Source organism: Zosterops lateralis (genome assembly GCF_965231275.1).
Source record: "Zosterops lateralis genome assembly, chromosome: 6".
NCBI lineage: Eukaryota > Metazoa > Chordata > Aves > Passeriformes > Zosteropidae > Zosterops > Zosterops lateralis.
Genome location: NC_139761.1, coordinates 26,026,120 through 26,046,834, shown reverse-complemented (window position 1 = coordinate 26,046,834; position 20,715 = coordinate 26,026,120). Strand labels below are relative to the sequence as shown.

At 36.3% G+C, this 20,715-nt stretch overlaps 1 protein-coding gene across 6 annotated transcripts in view; it reads left to right on the top strand.

Annotated features, from left to right (window-relative positions):
- Positions 1 to 20,715, top strand: part of NPAS3 (neuronal PAS domain protein 3) — a gene marked incomplete at both ends in the record, with an annotated part of 580,623 nt that overhangs the window by 152,132 nt on the left and 407,776 nt on the right. For 4 of the 6 annotated variants that reach the window (XM_083863228.1, XM_083863229.1, XM_083863227.1 and 1 more), the window contains one exon: positions 19,198 to 19,442. In XM_083863228.1, the coding sequence (XP_083719354.1) occupies positions 19,198 to 19,442 (245 nt within the window). Of the gene's footprint in view, positions 1 to 19,197; positions 19,443 to 19,555; positions 19,607 to 20,715 lie in introns of all 6 variants that reach the window. The other 2 variants (XM_083863226.1, XM_083863225.1) reach the window with 1 other exon arrangement.

The following is a 20,715-nucleotide window of genomic DNA, read 5'->3' as shown; positions in this document are numbered from 1 at the left end:
ATGGCTTTTTCTGCTTGTATTTCCATATCTGGGTTGGGCGGTTAAAATAAGATGTTTGCTTTTGTTTGTATGCAAAAGACACTATTTGCCCTCCCCTTACATCCCCTGCCCCATGACAAAAAAGAAAAAAAGAAAAGAAAGAAAGTGGTACAAAGGCTGACATTGTTCTCTGGTAAATCCCTCTTAGGCAGATATAACTATGTGATTCAAGACAGAAGAAAAAATTCTGATTTCAGTGAGTTTGAGGAGAGATGGGAGAGGGGTGAGAAACAATTCATTTGTATATTTTTCTGTGAATAAGCTTTTGAATTAATCTTGGTTGTAAAGATCCATGCTTTAAGGGAGAAATTGCTGTGTATTTCTGGATGTGCTTCACTCAGAGGTGTGCACATTTACAAGAAATTGAGTACTGCAGGGAACCAGATGTTGTGACAATCCCCAGCTGGGTTTTTGGCATCTAATGGCAATAGTCACCCGGTATGAGCAGAACAGAACATGCCACAAGACAAGCTCTGCACAGGGGAGTTGATGCTGAACTTTCATCATTTGTGCTTAAGTTTTACTTAAGTTGCACAGAGATGGATTCTAACATAACTCTGACAAGACACAGAATAGTATGTTTGAAGTAAGTGGAGTCACTAAATTGTGAAGAAGTATAGGAAATGTATAGGAAACTGCCCGTGCTATTTATAAAATAGTTAGATAGCAATCTATAAAATATTGTTAAGTGTTAAAATTAAGTTTATTATATTCTAGCACAAAATAAAAAAAAATGCACTTGAATGCATGGATTAAAATAATGCTTTTATTAATTTAAGTCTCCACAATTCTACTAGTAGGTTACAGGGCCACAAAATGTGATAAAAAGCTGGTTTTACTATCAGGATGTTATATAGCTTAAGGATATGTAAACAGTTCATAAGACCAGGCAGATCCCATTTGGCTACACATCTGAGCAGCCTCATATGAAAATGTTATTTTGGGTACTATCTAGCTGTTTTTAACCAGGATTTAGTATTAGTCAAACTTCAGTTTAATTCAAAGACTTTGCTGTTTATTTTAAGAAACAAAAGCCCAGATTTCAAGCTAGAAAGTTAGACTAGCAGGGTATAAAAAAAGCTTTTAGAGCAACAAAATGTTTTTTGAACCTGGAAAACAGAATAAATTAATGAGTTATGCTGTATTTTTACACACCACTATGAAGAGAAAGAAATCAAGTGAACAGAGGCCCTGAGGAAGCTGGCACAGATCTGTTGTAAGATCCCATTAGAATGCAGTTCAGGAAGTTGGCTGACGTATTTGCCGTGGTTATCATTGGCACACTGTGTATTATTTATTTCTATCAGCTACTGAATAGAGATATAGAAACATATGCTGTCAATTATATTGAAATCTATTTTCTTCTGTGTCTGTGGTTTCATTATATGGTTGAGTTCCACCAAAGTCCAAAACAAACCACTGCCCCCACACAGCCTTAGGTTACCGATGATGCTAAGAGAGAATTTAAGATATTGACTGGCTGAGTTTATTAATGTTTAGCACTCTTCATACTTCTAAGTAAGCATTTCTAAAGGAATGGCCAGGTTCCAAGTGGGCAGTTTTATTCTGGCAACCCTTATTGTTCTGACAGCTTCAGCTGAGTATGTAGTCTTGCTCCTATCATCGCCTTTTCTTCATGAATATGGTAAGCTGGTAGTGCTTAGAGATGTGTTCTCAGTCATTCTGTGCCACCCCGCTTATATGGGCACTTACACATCCATGTGGTAAACTGGATTAAGGAACCTGTAAACTAATCCAGTCAAAATCTTGTAGTAATTTTAATCTTTTGTATTCCCAGGGCAAGTGATGGTTGCAGAGTGGGAATATAAGTACAAGTGTTGAGGGAGAAGTGATTTCCTTCAGCTGTAATGCAAGTCTATGCCAGTTTAATGTGTTTGTGTAGCTATGATCTTCTTATTTATTCCTGCATGCAGCTACCAAATGTAACATATTTTTGGCAGTGTATGAAATAATATCTATATTAATGGGTGTCCGGCTGTTTCGGGTGAAGGGGTAAACATGTTTCACAGAAGTCAAGGGGCTGCAGTCTGTTCTTTGAAACAGGTTCCTACTTCTGTTCAATTTGCTTTTGTTCTTTTTCAGGAGCAAATAATAACAATAATAATAATAATAATGATATAAAAAAAAATGCACACCCCCCAAGTGTTGTAGGGAGACTTCACTAGCTAATATAAGTAGAACTAGCTTCTATACCTCATCACTAATGCGTTTCTGCGTGTCCTGGATTTTGAGACTGATGGGAGCTCAACGTACACCAGCAGCTCCCAGTTGGCTTATGGTGATCTCAGTAGCAGGGCTAACCTCTCACGTGTCTTTCAGTCTTTAACAGGAAAGCTAAATATCCTTCCTTTTCTTAGATTTTTTTTCCCCCTTTTTTTCTTTCTTTTTATTTTCCCTCTCCTGTTCTCTTTGGCTATTTTAACCACATTGGAGGAAAGATAGCATCCTTGAGGAAGTGCTCCCTAAGACAAGGTCAGCTCAGATTTCCTTAGGTTTACTGAGAGACAGACTGAACAGCAACTGTTTTCTGTGTCATGATAGGGTATGATGTGCTGTGATATGGGGCCAGTTAGAGAGCTGATAAGCAGTTGTAGAAAAGAAAGGGAAGCAGCTTTTTGGAACATTCCCAGCTCATATGAGCATTGCTCTGGCAGCTGCAGTAATAGTAGTGGGAGGCAGCATCCCATAGCAATGAGGCTGATTCAAATACTTAGGTTTTAAAAGGGTTTGGTACAGGGACTACATCTTCAATTCAAAATCAATTCAACAAGTGCACAGCATTTTTATAGAAATAAAAATAGTTTTCAGAACTGCAATTTAGAAAAACCCTAGAGTTCAATTTCACCTAACCCAGAAGCTGCACTTGCCTACATGAGCCTGAATGATAAATTCTAATTTATTTACAAGATCTATGTATAATCTCATTGAATCTCGTGGATTACTTTTATGAATAAACTTTTTGGTTGGTTTGGTATCTGTGAGGATTTGAAAATGTATTACATAAACTAAATATGACAAGCTTTTCTGGCATGTTGATACTGTGAGTCTACTAGTCAAGTTACTGCTTGGCTCTTGATTATATTGAAAATAAGTGGTAGGACTGAAATTAGAAGCTAGGATCACCAACAAACAGCCTTTCCTATTGGCATTATTTGCATAATTTAAATATAAAACTGTGCTCAGATGCCCCAAAAGCATCTGCCAAAATATGTAATACAGACTATATCATCTATGCAAAAGAATGAAAAAATACTAATATCTCATATTTTATACTTAGAGGCTGATACTAACTGCTCAAACAAGAACCACATTCCAATATTACAAGATAGAGTGCAGATCCAAGGACAAAATTTGGCTCTAAAGGACTGAATAGAAATTATTCTTAGAAAGGCTTCAATTATCTCCACAGTAAAACTACTAGAATCCTCATTTTCGTCACTACAGACACTTGATGAAAGTAGCAGATGGCCACACAAAGCATCCATCCTATTTTGTTTGAGATTTTAATGTAAACTGAAATCATAAAATAATTTAAATAAGACTTTTAAAATTGGCACAAGAATTCTTAGCTTTGCAAGGCTGTAAGTCTAAACAAATCTTCAAGTAATCAGAAAATCAAATTTCTACCTGGGTTTATCTCATTCTGTTACTGTCACACAGTCATCACTTTTCTCCTAATGTTTATTGTTCTTCCATTTTAGGCTAATACCTTCTTTTATATTAGTCATTAATAGAACACTCTGAAATTGTTTAGTGGTTTTGGCATTTAAGTTAAAAACTACTTGGTAGAAAAAGTTTCTTATATTCAGCCAGATTTCTGGCACTGGTTTTGGTCTGTTTGTGGCTGTCACTTTTCAGGGATGCTGGAGGCAATGATGAGACTCCTGTTCTCTGATTTCTCTACAGGGGACAGTCGCAGCTGGGGGGATCAGTACACATGGGCATATCTTTACCAGCCCTTGCCACAGGTCATAGAACCACAATAGTCAAGATCCCATTTTGTCATGTCAGTAGTATCTGTCATCAGGCTAGCAGTGTGGGAATTAGCATTTACACCTTATTAAAGCTATAGTAAACCCTGTTGCTCAGCAGAGTCTTCAAGTGCCTGGGAGGCATTAGACATCACACAAATCCGTTGCCTCCTTCTGTGTTATGGGGAGCACTTGAGCTGCTTTTTCTCTCTTGCTCTTAAGAGGATGATTTTTCCTGTCTTGTGATTTTGAAGCAGGCATTCCTAGGAATACAAATAATAGCTGTATAATCTGAAATCACAGCAACTGCTGTTGACAACAGTCATGATTTAATTATAAAGATTGACTCCTAGTATTGCTTCATCCCTAAGAAGAGATGAAAGGATATTGTAAAATATGCTATAACCATTTTACAGAGGAGTTTAGAAAAGAAGGCAAACCTGAAAACCCTGTTTTGAAAGGACAGCTAAAAAGTCAAATTCTCTGATTAAAACCAGTGTCTCATAAAGGTTAATTCAACATAAGTTTAGTAAAGTAAAATTGAACAAGTTTTATCTTTCTGTGTTTTGTTCTCCATTCATTTTTCCATTTAGTCACATTGTTGAGATGAGGCTATATCCCAATCAAATAGTTATAGGATTATTAGGACATGATTCTCACTTGACAGCATAAGGTTGGAGATTTAATTTGTTCAGCTCCTGTGGGCTTCCTGAAACAATTGTGTACCAAAAGAAGGATTCTACATTTTTTTCTCATTCAGTTTTTCAAATATTTACTCTTACAAAATTGCATAGCACTAAGGGTCCATGTTGTCCTTTGAAATCAATGAAGTTGGGCAGGCACATCTGGTGACAGAATTAGACTTTGCTTCTTTTTTTTTTTTTTTTTTTTTTTTTTTTTTTTTTTTTTTTTCTGTTAATTCTTCAATAGCAGGAATTGCCAGACATAGTATTTAAGAAAAACAAAACCTGTCATATATGAATTTAAATGATTCATTTTGACTTAGATTATTTTTTCGTATTATGGTTGCTTATCTGTTGTTTCTTTCCCCCATCTTTCTGTAGTAATAGCAACAACTTTAACTGATGTCAAAATATGTATTTGTATCACAGATCAGGCTGCAAATTCATTATTTTCCAGAGAGGCAGAAAGATCATGTAAAACTGGTGACCACATGTTGACAGGCTGCATGATTTAACAAAACCAGAGGCAATCATTTAAAAGAAAAATGTTTTATTTTCTGCCAGCAGAGTATAATGGAGAGAAATTGGTTGGTATTATTTTTAAAAATTGCTCAAATCACTGTAGTTAGAATAAAATTGTCTCTGGAACTATTTCCTGTAAGTTAACCAGACATATGATTGTATCCTTTCTCTTTTGAATACTGAAGCTCACATTTCATCTGTCTTGTGTAGAGTCTGTCAGGTATAATAGCTCTTTGTGATGGTTGCTTCTTTTCTTCTTTCTTTTCTGTAGCTAAACCCCCACCCACAAACCTTAAGCAATTGCTGGTTTTAAGCATCACTCAGTAGCTATTACTAGCAGTCTAGCAGTCACTGCACCTCTTTCCTCTTCTGATGAGCTTGTAGATCTATCAACAGGTAAGAGCCAAGATTAACATTCAGTGTTTATGGGTGTAAATTTCCTCTTCACTCCAAAGTATTTCTAGTTTACCTGACTGACATTATCTCAGTGAGGACAGGTTTTGGATACAGCAGTGTTGCATTTTCAAACACGACACTTGGTATGTCTTTTCACTAGGGGCAAGGTTTGCCAGAACTGTGTGGTTCTGAAAATCATACCTTAATTGTCTTGAGCATCTCTGTGAATAATGACTTGGGGATTATCTCAAGAATTCATCATTTTGCAGAATGTTTCTTTTTGTTTCTGAGTTCAGTTGTTCTAACCTGACTTAGCCATTTTTCACCAAAATTCTAGGTGGTGTAAAATAAATCCTTGCCTGCTTGCAATTCTCTTATCCCTCAGAAATAAAATACAGAAATGGCTGCAGAAACTCAGCCTAGATTCAATTGAAAAAATTCTACATGCCTGAGAGAAAATATGTTGGTTTCTCACATTGCTGAATTAGTATTTTTCTCTCATTTTACATGCTCTATAGCTTATGGGACTTATCAAACTTGTTTCCATTTCTGCAACATAAAAACCATGACTGGCCAAGAATAACACAGGGAGAAACACATAACTGACATTGTATTTCAAAGCTGCTGTTCAAAGCTGTTCAGTGTCTCTTTCTTCTGTGAACCCCAAATTGAAGAATTTAAGTTTTCATATGAGTAGTAGCCCAGTATTATGCTCTTTCAGATATGGAGTAAAATAATCTTTAAATATAACAGTTAAAGTATTGAACATGGAAATGATCATTGATGCTGCTGCATTCACTGTTGAAAACTTTTAGGTTTTTTATGTTGAAAAAAAAAAGAGACTTCTAAAATGAACACTGGAAAAACATACAATGACTGAGTTTGCTTAATCAATCGAGTATCTTGTCAAAAGGAAGGTTAAGAGGGTGACTTGATCATGGACCATAATTACCCAGGCAGGAAGAAGATAGCAGATATTTGGAGTTTCCTTTGTTTAGTGGACAAAAGGATTGTAAGATTCAGTGACTGAAAGCTGAACTCAGCAAAGTTGAAATTGGAAAAAAAAGCCACAAAATGTTAATGGTGAGGCTAATTTAAACAGTGCAGCTGCTTAGCAATAGAAATTCTTTACATCTTGGAGTTTTCAGATTAGGATTGATACTTTTGCAAAGGAAACAAGAATTACAGGATAATGCTATATGGCCTGCCTAACGTTAAAGATAGTTCCTAGATAATCGTGATAGTCCTCTCTGATCTAGACCTCTAAGACTTTGCAGGAAGGTATTTTATCTGCTGGGTAATTGAGAGGTTACTCAAGGCAAGGAGCTTTTCAAACAGGGCCCTTGCCTCTGCATCATGCTTTGTTTTGTGGTTTGATGTTGCTCACATTTCTCATCTCTGTGACTGGCTGGCCCTTTTTGAGGAATTGTTTTAGCAAGGACTTTCACTACTAGGTTGAAGAGTAGCCTTGGCAGCTGCTGGACAGTATTTCAGAGCCCTGATAATTTTAATGCCTTTGATGCAATCTGATGGATTTAGGATATTGTTAATCTTGCTGGTAGTTGAATATAGTTAAATAAAATAAGCTTTACTTATCTTCTCATAAGCATGACATTTACGTCAACTGTTAAAACTCTGAGGCTTTTGTCTAAGCGTTATTTTTTAAAGTTCTAAGATTGTAATTGAAGATGAATGTATTTTAAGGAAAGATTTTGGCATATCACTACTTCAGTCAGAAATGCATGTGTCATCAGGTCTACTCTGACTAATTAAAGTGGTTTCTGAGGAGAACTGGGTTTTGTTGTACCATATCTGAAAACTTGGTTTAGAAACTAAATCTTGGGTCTGCTGCAAGTGCCTGAAAATTAAAATACGTAGAGACACACCTCCAGCACAACAGTTACCAGGGCATGAGGCACCCCCTGGGTTGAGTGCATAACCTTTGACAGCAGAGTCTTCTTGGCACTTCAGGAAACACTTAAACACTGGTATCTGTAAAGGGAACAAAGAGGAAGTTCTGCAAGCTCTGTGGGTTTCATTTTTGTCCCAATGTATTGAAACAGTTGAAAAACTAACAATATCTTTTTTTGTATGACTTTCTGCCCTTCACCAGTATTTGTGGCACTTAGAGTTGTTCCTCGTCCCAGAGCGTTAAATGGAAAGTAAGTGCAAGGGAAGTTAGTGGTGGCTGTAGCCTGTCCTGGAATATGTAAGCAGTAATAAAAGCTAATTCACTGGTAGTATAGCTGAAAGAGATGCCTGCTTGTGAAAATCTTGCTTTCTCATGCTCTACTGGCACTAATTTTCACTATACTGGTCAGGGTTCAAACAAGTAGGGTAAAAAGTGGAAGGACTTGAAGCTCATTCATACTCTACTGAGTCAATAGTTCAGTAGCTAAGACTGCACCTTGGAGAGTGAATCTCGTGTTTCTGGGAAAACAGGCTTCAATAAATCCACCAGTCAGCTTTTGGAGGCACCAGGATCTACCTAAGACTGCAGAGTAAAAATTTTGCATGCATTACTTGGTTATGAGCAGTCAACAAAGGTAGCTGTTCCACCATCCAGGCCGATTGTTGCTTGTGTTTGTATTTCTTTGGGTTTTTTAAGATGTGCTTGGAGATATTTTAAAACTAGGTAGCTTGATTATCAATGACAATGTGATCTCTGTCAGTACTGTTTTTATCACAGACTGCAGAAAAGATGCAGAGGATCAAGACTGACAGTGATCCTGTAGCTCATTGACTGTCCCGCTGAACTTATATTTTGTCAGCTTTAAGGTAGCTCAGCAGTGACTCTGAACTGGAATAGCTCCTTTGGACTGTAGTATCAGTGTATCCTGTATCCCTTTGACCTTTCTTCATGTAAAGCCTTGCAAAGACTCCCATGAGGAGGGTTCAAAATTGCAATTTGTGTTCTGCATAAACCCATCAGTGTACACATAACTTTTAGATGGGAAGGAGAGCTATTAGGAGATGATGAGGATGATAATTGTAAGAGTGGCTCAGGAGACAAAGAATGTTATTTTTTTCAGAAAGGGTCTCAGTATTGTAGTAATAGAGAACACACCACTAAGAGATTATTTATGTGGCAGCAATGAAAGAGAGAGGTTAGAATTCTTGCCTTTTTTTCCTGGCTCTGGGATAAGTTGCAGAGAGCACAGCCAACTCTAACAAAATCCCTATTTAGGTCATTTATAAAGCACAAACTTGAGTTGGCTGAAGGCAACATTGTGCTATTAGGCCTTTCGGCAGTAGTAAAACTTAATGGTATAGATAAAGTACCCGGTGCAAACACGATTTTTATAAAAATATAAAACAAAAATGTTTTCACCTATGCAGCTGTTTATTTCAGAGCTACCACTGGTAAAATAATGGATTTTCTATTATTCTATGGAAAACAATGACTATAGCTGGTATAAATGTTCCAGCAAAAAATTCTGCAATAGCTCTAACATAGTTGAGGAAAATAACAGCTATTAATTCAGAACCAGATAAAAAACTCTAACCTGCAGTGTTCCTTCTTAAAGACAGTATTCACTAAAGGAGTATAATCAGAATTTGGATCCTTTTTTTCGCTTCAGAGAGATTTATTTACATAGTAGCTTATAGTTAGGCCAAAAAATAGAGCTCGTATTTAAAGTGCAAGATGCTATATTGCATTTTACTGTGGCATATGAGATGTGGAGAGCCTGGTCTGAAGCTATCTGGCTTTGCAGTTGCAGTACTGTGTTTAGTTTGAGCAGGCAGATGTGACACCCAGTGACACTGTGTCTCTCTTGTCCTCTTGTTTTCCCCACAGCACCTAATGGGTGCAGTTTTTCATACCTTAATGTGATTGCCATCATTCGGGGCTACAGTCACAATCTGGCAACAGTGCTACCTGTGCTCATTCTTTGGTTACCCATAGGAATGCTACAATAAATTTGCACTTTTCGTCTTAATGCTGGATAAATTGCTTCTTTACATATGTGGTAATATATTCTCCTGTCACATAAGTCTTGCTGTTGTTAATTGGAATTGCTTGTGCTCATTGAGGGAGGAATACTTTTCATCCTGTTTTGAACGAAAATCTGTAATCTTGAATTTGTTTCCAAACTTCAGTCATGAGGAGAGCAGTGCAGGAAATTGCTGCTGTTCCACCAAATTAGCTTCTCACATATCCTTTTAATTGGAGACCATAACTCAGATTCTAAGTATTTTAGGAAGCTGAACATTACAAATTGAAATACAGATATTTCCAGTAAAGGCTCAGTTCAAAGAAAGCTTTTATACACAGATGAGTCTGCTAACAAATAGCATGTCATATGATAATGAGACCATGTTTTCTCATGCAGTTTCACATTTCCTAACTGCACTGCTGTGAAATAAGTGGAGTGCTTATCTACTCTCTCTTAAACTGACAAATCTCTGCTAGGGATGAGTGTGCCCACTATAGACAGAACATAGGTATTAAAAAAAAATCTAAACTCTCAATCAGAAATACATCACTTCCAAATGCAATATATCACACCAGTTCAGAACATTCATTTCCGCAAGTATTCTGTTTTTAATGTAAAGACTTCAATTTATGTTTAAGAACAAGCAAACTATAGTACTTTGACAGCCGTTCACACTTAATTTCTTTGCATTAAACCAACAGCATTCTTTTCCACAAACATCCATTGTTAGGACAATGCTCTCAGACGGAATTTATGAGAAATGGAATTATGTTACCAAGGAGATAGCATTTACTATAATGAAGAGTAGATCCTAGAAAATGGCCCCTTTTACAGCAGCTCAGAACAGAGCCACAAAAGCAATTGATTGGTCTTGGCATTTAGTCTTATATCAGCTGTGTCATCCATAGCTTCAGGAGTGAGAACACTAATCTGAAGTGACATTTCTGTTCTGGCGGGCTTTTCTGCCCTGATGAAAGCAATTACTTCATTCCTAAATGATAATTTGCAGGAGTTTCAACCACTTTAATTGATAATTTTTTGTTCTGAGAAGTTCAATTGTGAAGTGATTAGCTGATTTGGTAAATAGAAATTTAAGGTGTGAAATGTACAAGTTGCTCCAAGGTAAAGCGCTGTTTATTGGGTGCTGCAAAATTGCTTGATAAAACTAAGGTTTCTCTATTATCAGGAGGCTGGCAATTGCTTAGTTCAACAGAGGAAGAAAAAAAAGATCAAAACACTAGTGTTCTAGTTATAGAATTTGGATTTGAACTAGTGTATCACAGCTCACTTAATGGTTTCTGTATCAAGATGCACATTAGTTTTAAAAGATTGTGCAGGATGGCGAGTTTGTAATCCTTAAAAAACCTGCCATGTTCCTATTATTATGTTTTAATGACTCACTTTGGAAGTAAATCCTGTTATTTAAACAGTTCGACAGAGGTACTTATTGGTGATAAAACATTCAGTTTAATGATTAGTTCAAGCATACACAAACCATTTCCTTGAACCATGTTTACGTATTTAAAATAAAAGGATCATCTTCTGTGAAACCACAACCCCTAAAAACCAACCTCAAGTCTTACTGATATAATAAAAAGCTTGGCTTAATATAGGTATTATTTTTTAATAAGTTTTGCAGTAATTGCTAAAGCACTTTTGGCAAAAATCTATTTTTTCTTTCTACAAGGAAAAGAAAGGTTTTAAGAGAAATCAGTTCTGTGATATTTCCCTATACAGTGAAAAAATAATGGTCATTTCATGTGTTAAATGAGAAATATAAAGCAAAAATGAAGGTCAAACTGATTTAGCACATCAAACAGTCTTTGTCAGCCAAGCTTAATATATCCTGAGTTTGTGGAACAAATGAAATTTTGCTGCTATGTTACACTTTGCTTCCAAACAACCATTACAACTGGTTTTATATATTGTGTGAGCATCAGACCATCAAACAGTGCATCTTTTCTGACGTGTTGCTGCAGTGATGATCTACAGCAGCAATCTGCCATTTATATAAGGGCAAAATGTGCATCTATATTTAGTTGTGAAATTGGCCTATTATACTCTTGATGTTTACAGAGGCTAACATAAATTAATGATGACAGCTATGAGCAGTGCATTAGTTAAGCAGCAGAGCTTTTACCTTGAACTTGAAGGTTCCAGCTTTAACTTCCAGCATTTACTATACAGCTTTCTTCACACATTAAAGTCTCAAAACATTATTTTTTTCTTGGACAGCATTAAAGGGCTTTAATTTGTGGACTAGGCCCTTGATGATAATATCAGATAATTCACCTTTTTGGCAAATTCTTGCCTGTAAGAATGGTGATTTTTTGGTGGGGCAAAAATACACTCCCCTGAAAAGTGTTTGGTCATTGAAAGGGTCTGATTTTACTGACTTGGAGCTTTGTCAGATGTTAGACATCCTTTGTCTGATAAAAAGAGCAGTTTGAAGAGGCGGTCTGCCTCACTTGGTTATGTAGTGCACTTTCACCTGAAAGTCTCTTCATGCAGCTCATGTCAGAGCAAGTATAGGCACCGTGGTAACTATAGATTCCAGTTAACTATGACCACAGATCTGACAAGTATGTAGGTGTTCAAAGGTTCGCAAGTTAAGATGATGAAGTCTTTGATGAATTTTTGATGGATGAATTTTTAATACAAGCCGACCTTTCTCCTTTGAGGCTGCATGCTAGATTAATTGATAAATAGTGAGACTGAGCAATGTACGGATCTCCTAAGCAAGCAAGTAGAAAAATCCATAAAAATCTGCCGTCTGGCTTCTCAGATCTACTTAAAAAGAAAGAAGGTAAAATTTAATGTGGCTTTTGATTTTGGAGGTTTTCTCCTCACAAACGTAGTGTCCTTTTTTAGATGTTGTAACTATTATTATTAGTCTTGAAGTTCTTGTACTCTCAGTTCAGAAACAATCTTTGTGGGAAAAAAAATAATCTATGAATGGGACAGCAGAAAGAAAAAGGAAAAGCAAAGAAAGGGAGAAAATATCAAATCAAAAACTTGTCTCAAAAGAAAAGAAATCCCCAAAGATAGCAAAATGTAGTGTAGAAATTGGAGGTAAACATATTAACAAACTTTCATTATCAATTTTTCAGAACTAATTGAATTAGTCTTAGGTGGTTGAGTGAGGATTTTTTCTTCTTTTAATTTACATCTACAAAAGCAAAGCTCTCTTTCTTCATTCTTTTATATTTTGTATCTACTATACTGAAAAAATAACCAGTTTCACGCATAATTGTGAACTTTCTAGAGCAAAATCTTTAGAAAAACAGAACACAAAAAATTGGTAATAGCAAGCCCTAGGCTCATGCTACCAGCAGTGGTGATGTTTGACTTCCAAAACGGGTCCTTTTAACTGCAGTATGTGCAATTATACAGTCAGGTTAGTCTCCTTTACTTCCTTCCTCTTTCCTACAGTCTAAATAATTATTTGGAGTCTGAAAATGTGCACTGCTGTTCATATTAATATCCACTTGGACTGAACAGTGTTTCTGAGATGCCACTATTAACTTCCGAAAAAACATCAGGAAAAAGAAGAGTCATGTAGAAGTAAAATCAATAAATATTCCAGATAATTGGGTCACTTAAATATTGATGCTATTCCATTCTTTGAACTTCTAATGAAGTTTAATTGTTCCACAACATCAGTGAAATGAAAAAAGATTTTATATGACAGAACATGGCTTATGGGTGGTCACCTCTAGGTAGAGCAGGACATTATCTTAATGAATTGCCCAGGCATTAAGAGTCAGACTTTAAATGCAATTGTTTAAAATGGGCTTAACTGCTCTCATTGTTTTCGCTGGTCAGCTTGAAGCCCCAGAAAAGATCTGTAGGATGTGGCTTCGAGGGAACAGGTAATCAATTATTCCTGTAATAGATCAGAACATATAAACATTTGTATTAGTCAAATTTTCATAATCATCCACACATTGTATGATATAAATACATAAATTATGTAAATAGATTATTAATAACAGAGGAAGGGACCTAAAGTTGATTTAAATACAAAAATGTCTAAAGTATGGTAATATGTCACATCATGTTAGTGTAGAACAAAATAAGAAAAGAGGATCTTTCTAGTATTACTCATATAGAATTGCAGAAATTCACAACTGTGGACTCAGGAGTAGCATGAATTTATTGCTTTATGTAATACTGTAACTATGTTCACTAGCAAGTAAGCCTGCTTGTGTTCTTTATATTGAGAAACACTGTGCATAATTTAAAGTCTCTTTCAGAGGGCTGAAGCGGGTGGATCACGTATCTCCAAATTTTTATGTAGCCGATTCATTGTGAACTCTAATGTTGCATAGCCTTTCCTTATATCTGACTTCTTTTCTCTTGAAACGGTTATAACATTCATCCAACTTTATCCTTTAGAGAGGTGCATTACTACTGTTTGTAGTGGACCTTTCGATCCTTGACTTTAAAAGACTAGACTAATAGAAAAATACACACAGAGACATTTTGCTTCATTCTCTATAAAGCCTGTTATAAACATTATTAGATATTAAGTGTTAATTTTGATACTAAATCTGGAGTTGCTGCTACTAATCCATAGTGTTTTAAGGGGCTTAAGAAATTTGCTAGTGCTCAGTAACAGCTGGGTTAACAAGTATGAAAATGTTTAGCAATATAAGAAAAAGTGGTCTGTTCTGGTATACTTTTGCATTTCTAAAATTTCTAGTGAAATCAGGGAGGATTTCAATGTCGTTCTCAAAGATACTGTGCATCCTTTGTGAGAGTTTGCCATACTTCTCTGCTTGTGAAGCAGAAAAGTGAATGGAAATGTGCTTATGAATGGAAATGAGCAATAACTATGATAGCACAACACAGGCTGTCCATTGGCTCAAGCCACTATATTTCGAGTTTAGCAGTCCATCTGTCCCTCAAACCTTGTTTTATGGCCATTGCTTCCAATCCAATCTCTATTTGTGACAAGTCCAATGAAGGTACCATAAATCCCAGCAGTGCTGTATCAGAGGGAGACTGATATTTCGAGAAGCTCTGCTTGGGGGGTCTCGCCTGCATCAGGTTTAAGGAAACAGTGTAGGTGAAAAGTAAATCTGAGCTGCCTTCCTAAAACTGGGCAAGTCTGCAAAGCACCTCTTTCCAAGCTATATTTTGAAATTGCAGGCAAAAATTATTTGTAACTGCAACCATTCCCTTGTTTTCATTAAAAATGCAAATTCACATAATGAAATTATTGAACTGATTTTTCCTGCCCAAACTGAGACACAGAAGTGAGGTATTGTTATGACCCTGAGATTAGCTCAGTTGGTTAGAGCATGGTGCTAACACCAACACCGTGGACTCGATCCCCAGCTCGGCCATTAATTTAAATGTTGGACTTAATGATTCTTGCGGGTCACTTCCAGCTCAGAATATTCTGTGATTCTGTGAACATATCCTAAAAAACCCTTGTCTAGATCAATGTATCTGTTGGTATGCTGTAACATGTTTGATTGTCATTAAACGCTGCAAAAATTGGGATCTGTGATTGTCACAACTTTAAAGTGACAGATGTCAATTGGTCAGACACATGAAGTTGTGGGTGTGCACACCGATATAGATACACGTATATGCTTATGAATTTAAAGGATATAAAATTATGTGAAATAAAATATGGAGCAGGTTAAGCCTGGAATGACCACAAGCACAATGAAATCACAAGTGAGTTACGAGTACCAATAAAACTTTTATGCAACACCATATTATCACGTCTTCTGCATCTGCTGTGTCTTCAATACAAAATCTACTTTAGAAATGTCATGTATACCATTTTAGAATTATATGGTAGTATTTATTGTACCCTTTCATCTGTAAAAGCCAGACTCCCTTTATATCAGTGCATCTGTAAAGGCCCTAAAAGTAAAAATAAAATATATTTTAGAAACTATATCTAAAATAGCATTAGTCTTCAAGCCATTAAATATCCCATTTATATAGTACTGCTTCTCAGAATTCTCAGGAGCTAGCAGCTGGAAACATCGTGGTCTTCTTTAGTGGACTCTGTATATGGAATTTCTATGAGAAATGTCTTCTTAAGGGAAAGCATGAAGTTTCACTATTGTATGACAACATCATCCTTTTACATTGTTGATGTAAATTGTGATGCACCCTGATCCAATTGTTTTAGCTTCTACCCCTTCTCCACAGGAGGTAAAGAGGGAGCAATATTTATATCCCCTGGCTATATTTCCTACTGTTACTCTTTTTTTGGTGCCATGGATATTATATGTATATTTGCTTGACCGTTGGGGGATCTTCTCTGTCATTTGAGAACTCGTAAACATGTGATGCTTGCTTTCTTGGTACTTTTTGATTGTTTTTGAAAGCTACTTAGTAAACCATGTATAGTTTCCCATACTTGAATTTTTCTTATTAGCAGAAGAGCCCATGTATTTCTAGGTTTTTGCAGCCTGGTGCTTAACAAATTCATTTATGTTCCATGAACGACCTCTAGTCCCAGGTGTCATGTGACAGGATGAATTGTCATGTGAACCACTATGAATTTTGGTCCAGTGTCAGCATCACTGCTTTCTGTTGGGAACTTCACACCCCTCTTTTCTAGCATCCTTTTGGGATTATTAGTGCTAGTACTTTCCTTTATTAAGAGCATCTGACGATGAAGTTCATGTTGCCTATCAGAATCACAGGTGCCAGAGAGGATTGACAGCCATGTTTAGGTCATATCTAATGAGTTCCTGCATCCTGCTGAGGAAATCACTGCTCCCAAATTAAGGACCCATTTTATCAGCATAACTGCAGTGTCCAACAGTACAGTGTATTTCCCTAGTGGAATTATATAGTGTAGAAATTAGGACTTGTGTGCACATATCTGCAGACACTTTTAAATTAGCTTAATGGAACTGATGCCAAGAGAAGTGTACTCCAAGTTACAAATTCCTTGACTTGATTCACCCCATGAAGCTTCCACAAATGACAATATAACAAAAGATTGGGAGAAAAAGTGAGTTATTCTCAATACTGTTTCTCAAGGATTTCTTTTGTTTATCATCTCAGCCTCCATCTCTTCTACTTTGTTGTTGTTGTTGTTGTTGTTGTTGTTGTTGTTGTTGTTGTAAAAGTTTGAATAACCATAGGTGGCTTTCAAATAATTCTCTTTGCTGAGACAGGTAGCCTCACTTTTCAGCTTAACTGACTTCCATTGCAAAGTGTTACTGACCCAGTAATGTTTTGCATAAGTTTACATTCAAGTACATTATTCTCTTTCAGCAATCCCCTGAAGCCTCTACAGGACTTGTAAACTGTGGATTTAGACTTTGGTGTTTCTAAGAAATATTCTATCACTATTCAATTTCTAACATTTTTCAGTTTCAGAAGTGGCTGAGATCTGTAATTTTTCTGATTTTTTTTTTCCTAGGGATCTTTAAAAATCTCCCATCTTATGTAGGGGTATAATTAAGTGCTTTGGAATGAAGGTGTGAACCTCTTGGTGCAGACTTTCAAAACCGATCTATAATCTCAATTCTTCTGCTATCTTGATTTGGGGACTTGAATTCTCAGGCTTGGCTTCTGGGAAAAAAAGGTGGTGACAGGCAAAAAAAGCCATGTCTTGTGCCATGAAATTGAGCTTTCACTTGGAAGCAATTGTGCAGAGACATTTGCCTGCCTTTTCCTTATGTTGCTGTTGTATATATTTAACTTGTAGAGGGCATACTACATCTTTGGAATCAATTGAACAGTCCACAGCTCACAGAGTTGTACCTCCCATATGTCTGTGTATACATCAAATACTTTTATCTGTTATATTTAACCTTTTGAGGGATTTTCCACATCCATGATGGTAGATATCTAAAATCTGAAATTCAAGAGAGATGCATCTACAATGAGCATTGAGAAATCTCATTTTTCAAGTACCTTTTCCCTAAAATATAGTTTACAAATCAAGGTGCTAGCATTCTATATAGAGTTTATAAAACCAAGTAGGTACTTATCGTTCAGTAGGATTCTGTATCTTTGCCTGTGGGTAAGGGTGTGCTGTTTCCTCCCATGTCTTTATCTCACTATTTATATTTCTTAGCCAGACTGTCTTTTTAAAGATAATTGCTACTGGTAGAGAATTGTGTAGGGAATGTAACATGTTAACCATACTAAGGGAACTGTCATGGAGGGATTTCATTTGTGTGTTAAGGGCCCAGCTGATATGCCCTTCCAAGTCTGAAGTGGCAGAGATGGATAGAAAAATGCAGGTGGATATGAATATTAAAACAAGAGAAACTCTGTAGTTATTCCCAAATTAGAAAAACAGGTAAATAGAGCTCTTTTTATCAGTTTTATCAATTCTACTGTATGTCAGAGTGCTTTTGTAGATCTTGTCACTATGACTTTTTTTGTTGATAAATCCAAGGTTTCAGTAAGGGTTGTGGAAGCTGGAGAGAAGCATTTGTTGTTCCATTATACATTGATTGTATTCTAGCTCTGTGGTAAACCAGCAACTAGCTAATGGAATTTTAGCTTCAACTTCATCAAATTTAGTAGGTAAACAAATGAAGCAAAGGGATGATAGGTCCTTAATGAGGTACAAGAGCAGCTTCTACTCACCTTGCACAGTGTTGGACACACACCAGCCCCAGCATCAGCACCAACATGTATCCATCAAAGCACATGTATGGTGAAGCTTATAATATACTCAGTTGAACACTTTGCTTTGTGTAAAAAAAAAAAAAAAAAGAAAAAAGCCCCCAGGTGTTAACCACTTTCATCCCATGACATCCAGGATTTTTACACCAGTTGAACAAATAGCACAGGAATAAAATCTGAGTTATCTTTGTGTATTCTGTATTGGTGGTAAAAAATGATATATTGATGCAACAGGTCTAAATAAATGCATTTATTATTTATTTGCATTTCCAACAGCTCAGTGTAAAGCAGAAGGTCCTTTCTGATCAAAACGTTGTCAGTCTGCCATGAATGTGGAAGTGAATTACAATCAGAAATGTGAATCGCGTAACTGTATTAACAGCTTTCAAACCCCACTGACAAAGGTTACTGCTTCCACTGCAAAGACAGTTGAACAACTCCTGAAGAACAGCTTCATGAAGCACAGAAGTTTTCATTAGTACACCAGACTTGAACTTCTGTGTCTCAGCAGTTAGTGTACAATGGGTCTGGTCATCTTGGCTGCACTGCAGCCCCTGTCAGAGGGGGCAAACACTGGAATCATCTGCTTTTAACCTTCTCCCATGAGTCAGAATTTGACAAAAATTAAGGCAAAATTGGCTTACAGTGAGTCAGGAGAAGCAATGGCACCTAGACAGATAAACCACACATCTACACAGTGTTCTTGAGATTTTTTTCTTGAGACTGACAGCAGACAAAGGCAGGCTAAAAGGGAAGTGGCTAAAGGGAGTTGAGTACTACATAATATGTTGGCTACCACTGAAGCTCAAATATTATTGTTAGTTTTAATCATTCAAACGTGGAGTACCATTTCATATATCCTGAAGTTATGTAGATCCATATGCAACAGCATTTTGGAAGTGTAGTAATTTGAAGAGAAGACCAGCAGTGAAAAAGTAAATTGGTAAAATGTGACAGAACACTAATATTGATGAATGTCCTTCGTTCTTTATTTTCTTTCAGTTTACAAGCTTTGAGGAAGGAAAAGTCCCGAGATGCTGCTCGCTCTCGTCGGGGAAAGGAGAATTTTGAATTCTATGAGTTGGCAAAGTTGTTGCCACTGCCTGCAGCCATTACCAGCCAGCTTGACAAGGCATCCATCATCCGACTTACTATTAGCTATCTGAAAATGAGGGACTTTGCTAATCAAGGTGATCCTCCATGGAACTTGAGGATGGAAGGGCCTCCACCTAATACATCAGTAAAAGGTATGGAGTAAATATTGTTGTGTGCTGTAGAATTTGGCAGCCTTTAGTAACCTCTAAATTGAAATTTTTACCTTCATCCTTTCTTCTTTCCCTGCATATCAAATCCTTTAAAGGGATTCAAATGTGGAAATCTGAGGTCTGCATGAGAAAGACACCATGTGAAGGTGAAATAAACCTCTTATTTTAATTATTTTTTAATTTAACAACCAACCTATGATGTAACTATTACAGCTGTAAGTCTTCTGGGTGATGTAGACTAAGTTGTTTCAAGTTATTTATCTTTTATTGTGTTGCTTTGTTTTAGTATTTTTTATAACTATATGTTTGAGAGGAAAATGACATTATTCCTTGATTTCAGAATTCAATCTCTTAATTTTCTGGCTATACCTTAAAGGTAGATTCATGTATTTCTGAAGTTGGAAAGCATCACATCTGAATATTCAAATTTTCAGGTGAGAGACTAGGATATTATCAACAAAATAGGCTATTTTCAGTATTAGATGCTCACTTTTAATGCTCAAACAAGAAGTTGGTGAGCAAAAGCAATGTTTTAGATGTTAGTAGCCACAAACTAGTCTGTGCACATGTTGCTCCTAAATAGTCTTTCCAATGACCTGTTTAAAGTGGAGTTTTTTTGCAATCTATTATTTTTTCAACTAATCCTACCCATCTGGATGAGTGTGATCGCTATCTGATAAGTATTTTAAATTAGGGAGTAAGTTGCAGTAGCAGAAATCATGGTTACCATACCTGGGATTTTTGAGTGTCCTGGCTTTGACAGGACAGAATACTCCTTTATTTTAACTACTGCTCTCACATTTTGAAGGAAACATATTTTTGGAAGAGGCATATGAGATTTGGGCACTTCAGATTTTTTCCACAAGTTATGAACTATAAACTCTTAATGTACACTAAAATAGATAGAATGTATATAGCATGATGCAAAGATGCCACCTTTTAAGGGTAGAGGAAGGAGGTAGAAATAGAATCTAATTTATCAGCCCACAGCTGTCCATGAAGGGTTACTTGTATTGATGGTCCAAAGGGCTTTTACCTGCTCTTTCCTTTAAAGGAAGTGATATTATTTAAGGAAAGTTAAAATTTTCAATGGATTCAGAGAGGTATGAAGGGAAAAAAAATCAACGCAGTTTCAAACTGAGGATTTAGTAGCTGGACATAGTTCCATCATTTCATATATTTAATTTATTTTATCTGCCACTTCATATATAATTCTCATGGAGAAAAAAAAAGGCAATAATTACATCATCCAGGG